At 47.5% G+C, this 16,501-nt stretch overlaps 5 protein-coding genes across 5 annotated transcripts; 3 read left to right on the plus strand and 2 right to left on the minus strand.

The window, feature by feature from the left end:
• Nucleotides 1–2: 2 nt before the first annotated feature.
• Nucleotides 3–677, plus strand: F5B22DRAFT_642810 (uncharacterized protein; the record flags this gene model as incomplete). The annotated part of the gene is made up of 3 exons (XM_047978184.1): nucleotides 3–131; nucleotides 188–546; nucleotides 605–677. 3 exons carry the CDS (start codon nucleotides 3–5, stop codon nucleotides 675–677), a joined length of 561 nt encoding a protein of 186 aa, XP_047834413.1.
• Nucleotides 678–2,594: 1,917 nt separating this feature from the next.
• F5B22DRAFT_410911 (SacI homology domain-containing protein) lies at nucleotides 2,595–5,897 on the plus strand. Its single transcript, XM_047971561.1, has one exon. It carries the CDS (start codon nucleotides 2,809–2,811, stop codon nucleotides 5,845–5,847), a length of 3,039 nt encoding a protein of 1,012 aa, XP_047834414.1. The 5' UTR covers nucleotides 2,595–2,808; the 3' UTR covers nucleotides 5,848–5,897.
• On the minus strand, nucleotides 5,873–8,279 carry F5B22DRAFT_410913 (uncharacterized protein). The gene is made up of 5 exons (XM_047971562.1): nucleotides 8,110–8,279; nucleotides 7,972–8,036; nucleotides 7,735–7,897; nucleotides 6,584–7,677; nucleotides 5,873–6,311 (listed from the first exon to the last, which is right to left on the minus strand). Exons 1-5 carry the CDS (start codon nucleotides 8,189–8,191, stop codon nucleotides 5,949–5,951), a joined length of 1,767 nt encoding a protein of 588 aa, XP_047834415.1. The 5' UTR covers nucleotides 8,192–8,279; the 3' UTR covers nucleotides 5,873–5,948.
• A 1,180-nt stretch (nucleotides 8,280–9,459) lies between these two features.
• F5B22DRAFT_410941 (uncharacterized protein) lies at nucleotides 9,460–11,641 on the plus strand. Its single transcript, XM_047971563.1, has 5 exons — nucleotides 9,460–9,968; nucleotides 10,091–10,326; nucleotides 10,407–10,492; nucleotides 10,615–11,014; nucleotides 11,148–11,641. The coding sequence occupies exons 1-5, from the start codon at nucleotides 9,577–9,579 to the stop codon at nucleotides 11,543–11,545; spliced, it is 1,512 nt and encodes a 503-aa protein (XP_047834416.1). The 5' UTR covers nucleotides 9,460–9,576; the 3' UTR covers nucleotides 11,546–11,641.
• Nucleotides 11,642–13,456: 1,815 nt separating this feature from the next.
• On the minus strand, nucleotides 13,457–15,930 carry F5B22DRAFT_591732 (SURF4 family-domain-containing protein). The gene is made up of 4 exons (XM_047973866.1): nucleotides 15,182–15,930; nucleotides 14,948–15,060; nucleotides 14,382–14,875; nucleotides 13,457–14,325 (listed from the first exon to the last, which is right to left on the minus strand). The coding sequence occupies exons 1-4, from the start codon at nucleotides 15,340–15,342 to the stop codon at nucleotides 14,188–14,190; spliced, it is 906 nt and encodes a 301-aa protein (XP_047834417.1). The 5' UTR covers nucleotides 15,343–15,930; the 3' UTR covers nucleotides 13,457–14,187.
• Between the last annotated feature and the right edge of the window lie 571 nt (nucleotides 15,931–16,501).

The following is a 16,501-nucleotide window of genomic DNA, read 5'->3' on the forward strand; positions in this document are numbered from 1 at the left end:
CCATGTCAGCCAACGCGGCATCGATTCCTCAATGGGTCACTGACCTCAACTTCCCACCAGTGAACAAATCCAAGAGCGGCAGCATACCTGATCCTCCTGGCTATCCCGCCGCATCCGGGACTTTGTCGAAGGTATGGCTATAGCCCGTCGATTAATACTATCTTCCACTCATCCAGATTGCCTACAGAAACAAGCCGCGAAAGAATCTAAAGTCCAGCCCCGGAAACAGCCGACGCCTGAGGAGATGGATACATTAAAATTGAAGAAGGCTTGGGAAGTAGCCCTAGCCCCAATCAAAAGCCTGCCCATGACATTCTTCATGATGTACATGTCTGGAAACTCTCTGCAGATCTTCAGCATTATGATGGTTTACATGGCTTTCAAAAACCCCATCATGGGCTTGGTGGGAACAAACCAAGCCTTTGAGCGATTCGAGTCAGACACGAATAAGGCCAAAATACTGCAAGTTAAACTCGCATATGTTCTCATGCAGTTAGTCGCGTTAGCGGTCGGAATATGGAAGGTCAACGGAATGGGTCTCTTACCGTAAGGCTTTTCTACAAATACAATCGTTGCTGGCTTCAGGTATGCTAACAGTATGTAGGACAACACGCTCGGACTGGCTTGCCTGGGAGATTCAAAGGGATCCATTAGAACATGCCATCTCGGCTCTTTAAGAAATACGGATTGGTTTAAAGTTAAGACTCGGCGTCATCAAATATTCATTGTTTCTTGTACCATGATATCACGCCTCATGCTAGACCTTATCTAATAGGTGCCCTCTTTAATATGAACCACTAGTGGTATTTGCATCACTATCTAGTGTTGTAGCTATACCGCTCTGGAAATTTCTGTTCTGCTCCAAAGGGTCTTCGCCTACTCGGCATATCGTAAGGTGCTACGAGTTAGTTAGCTGCAGTTGCTGGGTTTGTTGAGAGTAGTACGACAATTGTTATCACTAATTATCGGGTATAAAGAGACAACATATGGGCTCATTTATCAGTATTTGGGCCTTCTAGTACCCAATATCTCCATGAGTATCTGGGCTCCAGCATTATGTGGTATATTCGTCTTTCACCTCATCCCGATAAATCATCCAACGACAGTGTACAGCCTTTGCCGTCAAGCTTGCCTGGAGTGTATAACAGCGGATGTGAGTGTATTTGGGAAGCAAGCTGGTCCCTCGGTTCCCCGCTCTTGTCTGGGCTAGGTTTGCTCTTCTGACTACACATTTAGCCACGTATCATGGTAGTACACGCTTGTGATGATGCCAAGCTAGGCGTTTGAACAGAAGAATCAGCAGTACATGCTTAAGAGTTTTCGTAACTAAACGGCTATTGTGCCTCCGTGAACCGATCAGAAGTAGTAATTGAGGGGACGTCTTTATATAGTGTTGAAAAGTTATCGACGTCGTGTCCTTCCTAGGCTTTTCCCTTGGCTTGATACAAGTTTCTCCAGCTAATTTTTGAACACAGTTCCATACTTCAGCATACCACTGCACTATATCTTCTAATTCTAGTAACGGGATATGCAAGGTGTAGGTATCCAATATAACCATTTATATCCGAGTATGCATGTACTTGCCCCTAGTAGAGTTTCTCTCTGTGTGCAACCCTCAGTTTCGGCATGCTTTCGAGGACTTGTAAATGAGACATTGTCAGTACCTGTGTGCTTCATAAGAACGTAGATACACATACAAGAAGCAAGATTCACACGACCTTGGATGGTAGAAATGGATTTGGTCAACATGTGTAGTTTCAGTGGACAGATGAGGGAGATATTAAAAAGGACCTCTCGCTACGCGAATCAAGCAGGTGAACCTGGATAGTGATAGTAATATTGTTGACGATATACGTAATGAAGGATTATATTCCTCTCCCTAATACAATTCATTTTTGGGCGCAGGTGGTTGAGTTACTACCTAGGTAGGTAATCTTTGCAGCGCTACCTATGCTGAGAAACAAAAGTCTACTGTTAGGGTCTATAGTATAGGGAGACAACGTCTGTTTCAACGTGAACCCGATACAAAAAGCAAGGATTCAGCAGGTTCTGAGGGATAACCGCCAGAAGAAACGCAAACAGCCCGTTCGAATCAAGAACAGTCGTTACGGTGCGCGGGTGCATCAGACGCGCGGAACTAACAGAGCTGGGTCTGCCTCGTGTGCCGGCAGCGCAAAATCGCGCCGCACTTGTAAGCCTGTGAGTATTTTCGCATCTATTTCACATGTGGATCACTGTGAAGTCAATAGCTACCCCTGATGGCAACATTCGAAACTATTCGTTTGTCTGAACTCTTCGAATGGAGTTGGTGGGCCTTTGTGCCCCAGGTCAATCGCGAGGGCCAACTTTTGTATAGTCAGGGTCTAATTATTATATAACTAAAATAACTAGGCGATAATACAGGCAGAATAAAAGTTATAGCCAATGATAATCATGGCCGAACTAACAAAAACCTGTCTTAACAGAAAATAAGAGGTACCTGCAAGCTATCATTGAAGACCCTGGAAGGAGGGGAGTAGCACGTGGGGTGAGGGGTGGGTGCTGCTAGGTACCTACCCGCTTACGCTAAGCTGTCTACCAGGTGTCTACATAGATATATTGCCTTGCGTCAATCACATCCCATACAGGCCATAACTACCTAATCTATTATACTTCAACTTCCCATATCGCAGAATCCCCTCTCCCGTGTCTCGTGTAGCAATCATAATGCCGACCTTCTCCCCATCCCGATACCCAGAGCGGGCTTAACCTCGATCAAGGAATGTGCTGTTTCCCTTGTGCTATATCGGTAACAAGGACGCCACCGATATGGCAGAAACCAACGAATCTAATAGTGCCAAGGCCAGTGGCCAGTCTCCTCGGACTGCTGCCGGTCAAGCATCGAGCTCTGTGACCAACGCCGAGATAGACGATTCGTCTGCCAACCCAATCCAGACCGTGAATAACGAACTTGACGGTAATAACAACGAGGATGCCACCGAAGACGACGATGAACCTTCCTTCCCTCTTCTACAGAATAACGCGAGTAGTGAAACCCTAGTGCAAAATATCAAAGCGTCGAGAAGCACGGCCGAATATGACAATGATGAAGACCCATCGGTCGCCCAGCCTTTCATCCGTACCCATAGCCCAGAGACATCGCAGCGTGAGGTAACGCCGCCAGATGATGACCGGACGCCCATGCCGTTGGTGTGCAAAATGCACAAGTTCACCTTGTATGAGACGGCTAGTCGCTACTATATTGTAGGCGGTGATGTCCCCGAGAAGCGGTTCCGTATCTTGAAGATTGCGCGTAATACGCACGAGGATCCAATCTTGAGTATCGCTGAGGATAAAACCATATATGGCCGGAAGGAGATGAACTCGCTCCTGGACACCATCGATCATGGAAATAAAGCTACCGGTGGTATTAAACAACGGTGCACGACATGGGGACTTCTCGGCTTCATCAAGTTCACTGGGCCATATTACATGTTGCTGATTACCAAGAAGAGTACTGTGGCCATGATAGGCGGGCATTACGTTTACCAAGTAGATGGGACCGAATTGATCCCCCTGACTCCAGCCAAATACAAAACAGACGCACGAAATCCCGAAGAGCCTCGTTTCCTGGGCATCCTCAATCATCTAGATTTGACCAGATCGTTTTATTATAGCTACTCTTATGATATCACAAGAACGTTACAACATAACATTAGTAGAGAGCGTGAGATTTTAACGAAAGCGTTGCCAGGCGCAATACAGCACGATTATAACAATATGTTTATCTGGAACAGCCATCTTCTGCGGCCTGCATCAGAGTCCCTCTCCAATCCTTTCGATTGGTGCCGTCCCATTATCCACGGATACATAGATCAAGCTGCCATATCCGTGTACGGGAGAACAGCACATATCACCATCATAGCTCGCCGTTCGCGATTCTTTGCTGGAGCTCGATTTCTGAAGCGCGGTGCCAATGACCTGGGCTATGTTGCAAATGATGTTGAGACGGAGCAGATAGTGTCAGAATCCCTGACCACTTCCTTTCATCTACCTGGCCCCAAGCTTTTCGCAAACCCTCAATTTACTTCTTATGTGCAGCATAGGGGTAGTATTCCACTATACTGGACGCAGGACAACATCGGCGTGACTCCCAAACCACCGATCGAACTCAATTTAGTTGATCCCTTTTATACGGCTGCTGCGCTGCATTTCAACAATTTGTTTGAGCGCTATGGCTCCCCTATCTATGTTCTAAACCTGATCAAAGCTAGGGAAAGAACGCCGCGAGAATCCAAGTTGCTTCATGAATACACTAATGCCATCAACTATCTCAATCAATTTCTTCCAGAAAAGCACCAAATAATCCATAAGGCTTGGGACATGAGTAGGGCTGCCAAAAGCCGGGACCAGGATGTTATTAGTACTCTCGAAAGTATTGCTGAATCTGTGGTTACGACGACAGGTTTCTTCAAGAATGGCGATGGGGACATAACTGTGGGCAGCGTTCAAAACGGAGTTGCTAGGACAAATTGCATCGACTGCTTGGATCGCACCAACGCGGCCCAGTTCGTTATCGGTAAGCGAGCCCTTGGACATCAGCTACATGCTCTTGGAGTCCTTGAAGACACGTCTATCGACTATGACACCGATGCAGTCAATCTTTTCACCCATATGTATCATGATCATGGAGATACAATCGCGGTCCAATACGGCGGTTCTCAGCTTGTGAATACTATGGAGACTTACCGCAAGATTAACCAATGGACAAGCCATTCCCGTGATATGATTGAAAGTTTCAAACGATATTACAATAATTCGTTTCTTGACAGCCAAAGACAGGAAGCGTACAACCTTTTCCTAGGCAACTACATTTTCGCTCAAGGACAGCCTATGTTATGGGATCTTTCTACGGACTACTACCTACATCACGAAGATCCTCGTACATGGTCTGAAAAACCTCAGCACAACTACATTAACTGGTTCAACCCGACTTTCCTTGAGAAAGCGAAGCTACCCGTTTCGGTACCCCTGCGAGAAGATATCCGAGGCAAGCCAGTTTCCCTCTTTGATGACTATTGGCTTGAGTACTACAGGCCGGCTACGCTCTCGTCGTTCCCAAAGATGTTTTCATACAAGATGAACTCAACCATCAAGTACATACCTTTTAGGTCGACACAAGATGGTAAATATGATCTGAGCCCTTTTCGAGTCCGCACGGAGGGCGATCAAGAGCCCCATGAGAGAAAAAAGCCTGTGACCAAGAAAGGAGTTACCATTGTCGATCCTCAAGATTCTATCAAGGCCCAGGATACCGATGCTTCTTCAGTCATCACGGATCGGACTGCCGAAAGGACTGCTGCGAAGGGGATCTCGATCCATCGTTGGCTACAACCACTTCCTGCCGACAGGGCGCCAACCGTTCCTCACAGCATCATGAAGGAAACATTAGAAACGCCTATCGACGGCCCAAAACCAAAGCAAACACCCCAGGAGAAGTCAAAAGCTGCTCAGTGGACTTTCAAGAAGGTCGTTGAAGAATCTTTGAACCCATCGGTCAGTGCGCAAGAAGCGGAGGATTACGCGCGATATGTCAGTCACCCGCAGAGCCTACCACTTGTAGTCTCGAACGAGGCACCAACAGATATAGACTCGTCTGAGTACCAAGAATACCTGAATGGTAACTGGCAAACGGATGGCCTCGCTCCGAACACCACGGAGGAGGACATCTCTGCATACTATGAATTATTGCGCGTCGGCACTGATCCGTTGACCGTCACAGATGAGGATCTACCTAAGAAACGCTACAAGGCATACAAGAAGTGGCTTCGTGGCAAATCGCTCTTCAAGCAGCAGCCGGTCGATTAGGCATCGTCCGCTGCGCCCACGACAACATCAGCTGATGCAATAGATGACTCCTCCAAATCGCCCTAGTTTTGTCGGCACTTTTCGCATCTCGGTAGAGATCTTTATCTCGTTTCGTGGCTATTGAAAAGGGAGCGGAGTTGTGGTTCCTTGGCCACGAGTGGGCATACTCGATCGGACATGTCTAGTTTGGCTGCTGCCATAATCGCAGAGAGCATCTCAACCGTTTTGATCAGTTGTTGCTTCAACTCTGCCTTGATTTGCACGTCGGCTGGGAATGCATCCTCATCTTCGATATTCAACCAAGCTAGCATGACAATTCTGATAATCTCATTGCAGTAATGTGGAATTCGAGGCCAGCATGTTTGCAGGACTGCATGTAAGAGATGCGTGGCAGACAGAAGCATTGGTGGGTATTTGGTGCCGAATGGGTCGACAAGGATCTCTGAAATCATGGGAACGATGTCCTAGTATTATTCTCAGTTCCACTATTCACTTGCTTTCGTTGTTGACCTGGTAGAGGTTGAAAAAGGGTTTCCACAAGTGGGGGTAAGGTGCCGGTGCAGCCTAATACATGCAATGCAACGCTATATACCGTTGCAATTACTGAGCGCTAATCTTTCACTGGAGAGAAAGATGGGGGTGAAGGGGCTAATTTGGTATGCCAGGGGTGCAGACCAAAGAAAGGAGGTGATCATTGTTATTCATACCAAGCGTAATGATGCTAGGAGGTACTTACCTTTAGATACTTGATTGATAATATACCCATGCCGCTCACTAGGCGGCATAGCGTTTGGCACAAGAAATCGACGAGTCGGATATGTTCTTTTGCATGGTGATATCCGACCATGATACCTTCTCTGAATATCTTGTCGAGTAATTTCCGCTGACTCTCAGAAAACCCCTTGCTTTGAAGATCTCTTCTGTCGCTCTGTTTTTGGTCAGCTGTATTTGGTAGCCCGGCGTCTGCACTTTCATTTTCAACCCCTGCTTTATCTAGATCTCCGAGACCAGCGAGGTCAAATAGTGCGGGATACGCGGCGGCTAGTAAATCACATGATTCGGCCTCGGGTGTAAGACTCGGTAAGTTCAAGACTGTCGGGAAAATGGCCTGCTCGAAGACCTCGGCCAGACCGGTGCGAACGAGCAGGCCATCTGGACATGACTGCCAAAAGTCTCTGAAGATTGACAGCGCGCGGAGCCTCAGAGATGTTGGCTGCGGCTCGTCGAGAAGCGTTAGAAGGACGGGAGTGAAGAGAGGCCAGTGCTCCTGAAAGAGATGGGCGTTCGAGTTGGCCACGGACCACTCGAATAGTGTCACGGCGTAGCGCCGCGTGTACTTCCACGGCTTCCGGGAAGCGACGTCGTCCGTTCCGAAGCCATCGCCTTGTGTGTAGCGGGAAGACTTCTCGGGGAAGGCGGCTGGGCGCCCGGACGCCGTCACTGTTGCCGGGCGGGACCTTGCGAACAACGGCCGGAGAAAACCTGTCAATATGTCTTCGGTTATGAAGCATTCTTGTTCTGTCTTTGGTGGCTTTTCACTTGGTTTTCTCTCCGCCACTGCATCTCGAGAGCGCTGGAAAGGAAATGGGGTGGGAGCTTGCTGAGATTTTGGTGGCGAGATGTTCTTGAAGTATTCTGTAAGGAGGGTGTGAGCGAGCTTGGCACTGGAGCTTGAGCTCCAGGGGTCATCTGGATTTGTGAATGCGATGATAGAGAGGAGTGTTTCAGTTGGAAGCACCAAGGTGCCTCCAGGCTTGAGAGCCAAAAGTAGACCAATGATATGTAGGCCGAGCAGACCATTTTTCGATAAAAGTGTATAGTCGGTTGAGTCTGGGAAAGTGGTTAGGGAGCAAGGCTACCTTGATGTGATGTTTAACTGGGACACACCTTCATCGAATGTGGTGCCCGAGCAAATGGGAACCAATATTCGGCCCACCTTCAAAATAATATCTTCGAGTACACTCTGATATTCGCCATCATCGCTAGGCTGTGATGCCAATTTGTTGGACCTTATTGCGACATAGATAGCCGACAAGACAGCAGTAGAGTCCTAGAGTACAACTCAGTCCATGCAAGCTAAAGTCCCGAAATCCGGGATGGGCAGGTCCCGAGTGAGCCACTAACCGATCTATCATGTGTTTCTGCAATGAACGTCCTGACGTGGTCCAAAGAAAATTCATCTGGTACAGCTAGAACAGGCCGCGTTAGCATTCAGGGACTTGGTGATGGGCACTCCCTGCTGGGAGTCTCACACCAACCTACCCGGCAGAATATGTTCTGGACATTCCAGAAGTAGGCTCGTATTATCAATTTTTCGAGCTGCTTCGAGAAGTGGCTCGAACATATTGGTTGTCTGATTTATCTCGATATCATTAATTACAGAGTTGCCTTGGAGGTGATACCTATTGATTCCAAGTGGTACATGTACGAAGTACTACGATGTGTATGTACACAGTACCCGCTGATTACCTGGAATTCTACCGTCTAAAGAGTAGCGCTGTCAACTGTCAGAGACTGGTGGCAGCTGCAACAACTGAAGCCGTTATGGCGAACAGCATGCGTTCACTTGCGTGAGCGGGCAATATTATTCTTGGGTCTTCTTTATCTCTACAACTTATGACTGGCTGATCCGAACACGTCCATCACTCCACAGATCGTTAATGATGATCTAGAACCATTATGAAAAGGCGTGGAGCTACAACTATGCTTCCTAGTTCCATGGAGTACACTGCTAATTTGCAAAGGTTCACGAACTGGCCTCTCAGAGGTTCGTCTGGGCCCTCCCCAATCTGAAAGGACCGATATAGGACAGTCCCAATCAGGAGAGCCACGTTTTGGTGTCGCTTGCAATTTCAGCTCGCTTAACCAAAAACCAGAATAAGCAGCATCATTTCGCATATGTGAGATGACGTTCTTGTCCCAAATCACTTCGAATTTCGGTGCGAGCTGGTGAGACCTTTGCGTCTTGCAGTGTGTATAGAGTAGTAGAGCAGCACATATCTACGCGAGCCTTCGCTTAGCGCTCGATTGGCAGGAATGTGCCCAGATCAAGATTCCATCGTTGCTGAACTGCACATTATAGGCTAAAGTAAACCTCAAGCCGCTGCAAGCTAAACCTTATCAATAGTGTTGGGATGCATGTTCCATCATCCCATAACCGATGTCCCACCCAGCAGCCCTGTCTGGATGACACATTCAATTTGGCGCGAGACAGCATGCAGGATCTAGAGCGTTGCAACAACCACGAGTTACACCTGGCTATGGTCTGGCTTCCACCTCGCCCATATCGGGACAATATCGAGGCCGTATTCCGTCCCAAAGAAAGGAGAGATCGTCGCTGTCTCCAGTCTCTACACCTTTCTCACCACAAGCTAGGCGCCATCTCGGCCTGCGAGCGTTGTAAACTTGGTATAACGTTGCAATATTTGACGCACGTCAATGGGGGTGATAGATACCGTTGGTGGGCCCAGGGTTGCAATGTCATTCAAACTTGAAATTCATGAGTTACCTAAGGGCGGAAGTGGCTCAGTGATGGTTATTGCTGTCAAGGGGGGAAATGACCTCGATTTCGCGAAGTGAGTGAGGCTTACCATATGAGCGTAAGTATATTAAAGAACCAAATCCCCGACCGCGTGTATATGTGACAGAATCCTGGATATATCAAGTGTCAAGAACCAGTCTGGATACCTCTTTGATCAGAGAGTTTCACCTTGGGACCGTCTTCCCACAATGCGGACATCACTAGTTCTTTTGTTGCTTTCTGCTACGCTTAGTAGAGCAGATACATGTTCTACTATAAAAAAACAAACGAATATCGATGTGGCGTATCCTCTTGACCTAGACTATATTGATGAGCAAGGAAAGTATTGGTCTACGTCGTGTAGCGCACTCAAGCCTTCCTGTATTCTGTTCCCGACCTCGGCGGCTGAGGTGTCTACCATACTTCAAATTATAAATGAAGGCGATGAGAGTTTCGCCGTTAAGTCAGGAGGCCACAACCCCAACAGTTACTTCTCTAGCGTCGCTAGCGGACCGTTAATTTCCACGGCACGTCTGAATGAGGCCATTCTCGATTCCAACACCGGTGTTCTGCGTATGGGACCTGGTAACCGGCTTGACGAGTACGCCCCCTTGAGTCGTTCATGGCCCCTCATCAAAATCTCCAAAGCGCTCGTATTCATTTGAGTCTGTTCAAATGACATTCCGCCTTATAGAATAGGAACTCATGGCTAACCTCAAATAGTATTGCGAAAAAACTGCAGGGTTCAGGCTGGACATTCGTGGGTGGGCGAATTGGGAATACTGGCACCGGTGGGCTTATGCTTGGCGGCGGTCTATCTTACATGAGTGCACAATACGGCTGGGCAGCAAGTTCAGCTCTCGAGTATGAGGTGGTGTTGGCGAACGGAACGATCGTGACCGCCTCAGACACTGAAAATGCCGACCTAGCCCGAGCGTTGCGAGGGGGTGGCAATAATTGTGAGTACAGCAGTCTCAACTCTTCCACGAAAATCCACTCCTACAAGTATTAGTTATGAGTTGACAATAAGGGTTTTAAGTCGGCATTGTAACGACATACACGCTCCAAACGTATCGCCAAGGGAATATTTGGGGTGGAAATGTGATTTTTAAACATACTGACAAGGTCAGTTCCCCGGAGTCATCGTTTCCCTTCTCAGGCAGAATTTGGGCCTCCTTGCTTCTGCGTGCTACCGATACGCGGGATGAGCCCCTTTCGTGTATAGTAATCACTGACTTGTGTGATAGGTAGCGTCGAATCTACTTCAGGCGGTTCGAGACTTTACAGAGTATAACACAGATGACCGAGCAGCCGTCATCGTGACGGCAGAACGCAGCACGGGGCTCGTGATTCCTGAGCTCATTGACATCGAACTTCTCGACACTTGGATCCTGTTCCTATTCTATGATGGGCCGACACCCCCTGCTGATCTTTTCCGAAACTTCACAGAGGCTGGGGTGCCGATAGCGAACTTTGCAAAGCAACGGACATACTCCGAGTACATTAGTGGCAGCAATTGGGTTGTCGTGAAAGGCTCCGTTGTACAAATTGGCACAGAAACCATACCTTTGCCTTCAAGCCAAGACAATGACATAGTGATGGAAGGCATCCATGAACACTGGCGCAGCGTTTCGAGCAAGACACTACGTAAGTAATCAAGAGATTCACCTCGTTGTTTTATCGACTGCCGGGCTCCAATTTAAACCTTGAAAGCTTTCCACATCCGAGATAGCTTCTGACTGGCTATGCTTCAAATGGGAATACTGACTTAGTGTCGCAGTCGAACTTGGCGGCATAGCCTCAATTGCTTATCAGCCGTTCCCGAAGGCCATTGCACGGCAAGCAAAAGCCAGGGCTCCAGATTTGATAGACGCAGATGATGACGCGGACCGTCTCATCCTAGAGCTGAACTACAGCTTTATACCACAGATTGACTATCAAAAGATGGGCGACGTTCTTGAGGAAACGTACACGGGTATCCGGCAGCGCGTACTCGGATGGCAGGAAGTGGGCGTCTTGTCCGACGTGTACTGCCCCGTTTTCATGAACTATGGTTTCTACCGACAGAACTACTGGGAACGCCTCCGCCCTGAAAGTCGGGCGTTCGCTCAACAAGTTGCGGCAAAGTACGACCCTGATAACTTCTTCAGGGATCGAACTGGGGGCTGGAAGCCTTGAACAGTTGCGCCTTTTAGCTGTAATTCTGTAAAAGGTGATGTGACGGTTTAAAATGTGTCTTGCGTCTTATGTCTATTTGGGAAAAACTGTCGAATTCACCACGTGATGCGGGGAGGATGTAGATAAATCCCGACTAACCCTGGTCAATTTTCATAAATGGGAAAAGGGTGTCAAGTGCTGTTTTCTTGTCGACTATGTATTTGTACAGAGACCACAATCAAAAATACGCAACATCGTTGTTAAATTACACAGTTGTGTTGAGTTAATCACTTCATAAGCGACTTCTATTGTTGATGAATGCTTAATCGCAATGATAAAACGTCACATTACATTTTATACATTGTTATAAAAAGCTTATGAACGTGTAACCCGTCGACTAGGTAGTCGGAAACTATATAAGTGTGACTATGCTACACGCTGCTAGCTACAGTTGGTCTTATCAAGGTCGAACCCCAGACTGGAGTCATATTAGGTATTCATGCTCGTTTAAAAACGGGGTGACACTGAGATGTGTTTCTGTACCTCGCCTTTTGGGGAAACTTGCTGTTTCCGTGTCAATCAGTTGGCAGTTTACCTCCTCTACACAACGATTGGAAGAGTATGTTGTGATGGAAAGAAAGATGCATTCTCTGATTGCCTCTAACACGAAGACGTAGTAATGCTTGTTTCTATACAAGTACAGTAGTATAGAATTCGCTGTGTGTATACACAGAGTACCTGATATTTGACTTGTTCTCACTCAAGTATAATATCTACATCACAGCTCTTTTAACAATACTTGATGTGAGTGGAGATACTTATTCTAGGGTCGCTGTATGTTTCGTTCGGGCATATTTCAAGCCATTCATTACACTTTGAACTCACTGTGTTCGTCACGATAGTGACCATTGATATTGATATGGGGCTGTGCATCAACGACTTCTAATCAACTATTCAACTTCGACAGGCCATGTAGTGATGCCAGCAATGACCAAATTCAACTCAGTTTCTCCTTGGATTACTTTCCCCTATTATTGCAGCCATCCTAATCTCATGACCACGTGCGCTGTAATCATCGACCCCATCTCTAGCCTTCACCCAAATAAGCTTCAACCCAACAACCTTATCCCAGCCATCACACAGACTATATGCCCAAGTAGACCTCCGGGCTACTGGCCGCGTTGGTACGCGCCTAGCGAAGCATTTCTACCTGTATCTTTACCTAGCGGTTAGCGATTGTATACTTACTCTGCATAACTACTCTGCATCGTTAGGTCCCGGGGGTTCGATTCCCTCGGTGGCCAGAATTATTTTTCCCTCTTCACCGATATATTACTATTATTGATTTTACATTAGACGCGCGGCCTCTATGGGACTTGAGTAGCAATATACGCTCATTGCGAGCACGTTTTCAAGACGACAACAAGCAACTTCCATCAACAAAAAAAAGAAGCACCTTATCCAAAGAATGGGATATCAATTACCAACTAACCAACGTCTCAGCTGCCCTACCACCAAACCCTTATAGCAACAAACAGAAGACAAAATGTTGTTGGCAAAAGAGACATGAAGACAAGGCACGAGAGTACTCCGATTCGGTCTCCTAGAACGAGACCGACAAGATCGAGCTGCACCTCAAGCTGCAACATGTAGATAGATGTCAACGAGACGCAGTCACGAACATATAGAGGTCACCCTGCGAGGACCCAGGAGTCGCAGAGTCAGCGAAATCTATTAAACTATATATATACCCTCCATATTGCCGATGCCACTACCATATCGCCGACCGGCATTAACCACGAGCACCTCCTTCAATGGGACGCAAGAGGAAGATATGGGCTGCGCCGTAGTAGCTGCTTTCTTCATTCTTCATTCTTCATCGCTCGTCTTCCTATAACTGTGTTTATCTTCACCCTGGTATCTTCGAGCGTAAAAGGGGATAAAAACATTTTAAATAACTAGATTACATAGAAGGAATTATTTTCTTTTTTTCTTTTTGTTTTTCTTTTCTTTTCTTGGGGAAAGAAAAAAATTAATAATAAAAAAGAGGGAAGAGCCCGTAGAATAGTAATTAAGTTCCTTACATATAGCTAGCGTTATATAAACGGTAAACCACATAATTAGTTCCCAAAGACACGCCTTATACACTCTCGCAATGCGAGACAAAACAAAGAGCCAAAAACATATAGAGACCAGCTATACCCACGGTTGATTCTGTATGACTTAGATGCCATAGAGCGTAAACACTGGTAAACTTGCAAAGACGTGCAAAGATCTGATCAAATTGTTGCAGTTGAGGCTGATAGGGATTTGTATTTCCGCTGTATATCTTTTTTTAACTGTCTTCACCATTCCCACGGCAAATTCGACCAAGCCTACAACCTCGTGCTTTTACCCCATACCCGCGAATCGGCCAGAAGGTAGCATAGTAACATATCCCACCCTCGCCCTAGTCCATTCAACCCAGCCTTCAAAAATAAACTCAAAAAGTGGAAAATTCAGTCCACGCCGTTTACGCCATGATATGCGGAGCCTCCTTTTTGCATTGGAACATATGGTCAAAGAGAACTAGTGTATCGCGATGGCGCACACACAGAGTTTTGGTACCCAAAAGTGCTCTTCATAAGCCATGTAGCCCTTACTAATCGTTTTGACTCGACCGTCTAGTAAACCTTCTTCTTTTCGTCGATGCTGAACTGACCAGGGCCGCTGTTGACGAGCAGGAGAAGACCACCGACAATAGACAGAATTTGGAAGAAGTCATACTTGGCGAAATCCTTATGGGGGTGGTGCTCGTGAAGCTAGTGACGCAATTAGTCCCACTGCCACTCAACCGAAAAGGGGAGGTGTGACTTACAGTCCAGAAGTTGTTGACCAGCAAGTTGAAAACGCTCAGGATGACAACAAGTAAAGTGGCGCTGAACTTAGCCTTAAAGCCGACAACAACCATTACACAGGCGACAGCACCGATACCAGATACAATGACTCGCCAAATGGTCCACTCGCCGCTAAAGACAAAGCCAATGAACAAGAAGATGAGGAGTACACGGCCAGCCAACTGGAAATACATCTTTCGGTCCTTCTCATCAAGCGTAGGGAGGCCGGCAAAAGCCTTCGTCTTCCGAACCCACGAGTCGGAGAGAACCATAACAAGACCACCAATAACGGAAAGGTTACGGAGGAAAAAGTTGAGGTCAAAGATAAGACCATAGCCAAGAGCCTGGGTCACGACAACACCCATCAAGCCAGCCACGGCATAGTCGGAGTACTTTCGGACGATGACCAGGGCAGAACACGAGACCATGGCAATGACGTTTACAATTAAGAAAATGTGCGTCAGACCGCTCGGGACTGAGCAAGCAGCTTCGTTAGCGAGCGGTTTTTATTTTCCAAGGAGCAACTAGGTAATGAACAGAGGCTTACTGTGCCGATAAGAGTTCAAGTAGACTAATTGATCGCTCCATTGTGTTAGAATTCTCAAGGCGTCTTCAAGGAATGTAACAACAATCAGGAATCGACCAATGGCAGGTAGGTATCTACAAGGGGAGAGTTTGTTAGTAATGATGATGCCGAGTCAACGGATTTAGGATGCACGCCAAGCACCAGCGCATCATTCTGTGCGATGGCATAAGCGGACGAAGATAGATGCGCACGTACGGCTTTACGGGACCACTGAGGGAATCAAGGAGATCCTCGATCTTGCTAGTCTGCGCCCTTATGGCATCCAGAGGACTTGGGTCGCTGCCATCCATCCTCGGCCCACCAAAGGGGGTCTGGTTGCTCAGCTGGTAGCCGGCGGTGCCTCTGATCTGGGCCATGTCGGTGGATTGATTGCCGAAACAGATAATTGCGCGTGCAGACTTGCTGTTCCGGCCGGGAAAGGGGGCGGGTGCGTGAGTAGTCGGTCGCACACGTCGGCGGTGTCAAGGTAGGATCTCGGAATGACGGGGATGACGGAATCGAGGTCGGGGGCGGTTGAGGACGGGAGGATCGAGACACAGCTCACAATAGACAGTGAAACAGGCGCAGTAGCAGCACGAGTGCCAGGTCGTCGGCGGTGGTTGTCGCGATGCGGACTCGAGTGTCGAGGGTGTTGGCGATGGTTCGGCAGATAATGTGCGGAGGGGGGGGAGTCTAGTCTAGTGGCCGGGGAGCTCAAAAGATGAGGTCGAAGGTTTGAGTTAGGGTAGGTAGGCTTTATCACCGGATCGCCTACTCTGGCCTACCTAGGGAGGTAGACAACCGTGTCCTCAATTGAAAACCGGCAGCAATGATGCAACTACAGCACAGGTACCGGCCCTGTCCCGCCAGCCCCAAGCCAGTGCCCAGCCCGTGCGCCCGCCATTTTACTGCTTTTGCTGGGTCTCCCGTTGGGTACTTGCTCTTCCCGGTATGGCCGATGTGCGCTAAATCTTTGCTCTCTCGACCACTAACTAGCTGGGCCGCTACGCTACCTAATATACCTAGCAGAACTGTAATACAGGCATCTGTGTTGGGGAGGGAAGTATCGATAAGTGCACGATTGTAGGACCCTCCACAAGTACTTGTACCTACATACTTACACATACATACATACCAACCTACTGTACTTCTCAGTATGTACTTATGTAAGTAGGTACGCTGTTACCAAAATATCGTACGTTTACCTGCTGTTAGCAGATTTATTTTTATCGCCGGAACTTACCTGGTTGGCGTTAGATTGGCTTATTCTACCGTCGTCTAATCTAACCTGCTCTACCTCAACAATATCTACCCATTCAAGTAGGTAGTTATAGTATCTTCCTACACTAGGTACCTACATAGATACGGAGAATGTGCTCATCGAAAATACCAACACTACAGTAAGCAAATTCATTATACTAGCTACGACACGAGCACCATGGTTAAGCGGGAATGTGTGTGTGTGTGTGTGTGTGTGGGTGAAATTCATGACACTTAGCGAAATGTAAAAGCACTTGTGAATTATTGCTTTTGTCT

The sequence above is a fragment of the Xylaria bambusicola genome, assembly GCF_022495145.1.
Source record: "Xylaria bambusicola strain CBS 139988 unplaced genomic scaffold F5B22scaffold_5, whole genome shotgun sequence".
Classification (NCBI taxonomy): domain Eukaryota; kingdom Fungi; phylum Ascomycota; class Sordariomycetes; order Xylariales; family Xylariaceae; genus Xylaria; species Xylaria bambusicola.

What these genes read in the sequence shown, in the direction of transcription:
- F5B22DRAFT_410911 (XM_047971561.1), top strand. Translation starts at nt 2,809, where the DNA reads ATGGCAGAAACCAACGAATCTAATAGTGCCAAGGCCAGTGGCCAGTCT.
- F5B22DRAFT_410913 (XM_047971562.1), bottom strand. Translation starts at nt 8,191, where the DNA reads ATGTTCGAGCCACTTCTCGAAGCAGCTCGAAAAATTGATAATACGAGC. An exon ending in CAGAAACACATGATAGATCG is followed by an intron (nt 7,898 to 7,971) that starts GTTAGTGGCTCA and finishes GTTGTACTCTAG; the next exon opens with GACTCTACTGCTGTCTTGTC. An exon ending in TATCAATCAAGTATCTAAAG is followed by an intron (nt 6,312 to 6,583) that starts GTAAGTACCTCC and finishes GAATAATACTAG; the next exon opens with GACATCGTTCCCATGATTTC.
- F5B22DRAFT_410941 (XM_047971563.1), top strand. Translation starts at nt 9,577, where the DNA reads ATGCGGACATCACTAGTTCTTTTGTTGCTTTCTGCTACGCTTAGTAGA. An exon ending in CCTGGTAACCGGCTTGACGA is followed by an intron (nt 9,969 to 10,090) that starts GTACGCCCCCTT and finishes AACCTCAAATAG; the next exon opens with TATTGCGAAAAAACTGCAGG. An exon ending in TTTTTAAACATACTGACAAG is followed by an intron (nt 10,493 to 10,614) that starts GTCAGTTCCCCG and finishes CTTGTGTGATAG; the next exon opens with GTAGCGTCGAATCTACTTCA.
- F5B22DRAFT_591732 (XM_047973866.1), bottom strand. Translation starts at nt 15,342, where the DNA reads ATGGCCCAGATCAGAGGCACCGCCGGCTACCAGCTGAGCAACCAGACC. An exon ending in CTCAGTGGTCCCGTAAAGCC is followed by an intron (nt 15,061 to 15,181) that starts GTACGTGCGCAT and finishes CTCCCCTTGTAG; the next exon opens with ATACCTACCTGCCATTGGTC. An exon ending in CTTGAACTCTTATCGGCACA is followed by an intron (nt 14,876 to 14,947) that starts GTAAGCCTCTGT and finishes CTGCTTGCTCAG; the next exon opens with TCCCGAGCGGTCTGACGCAC.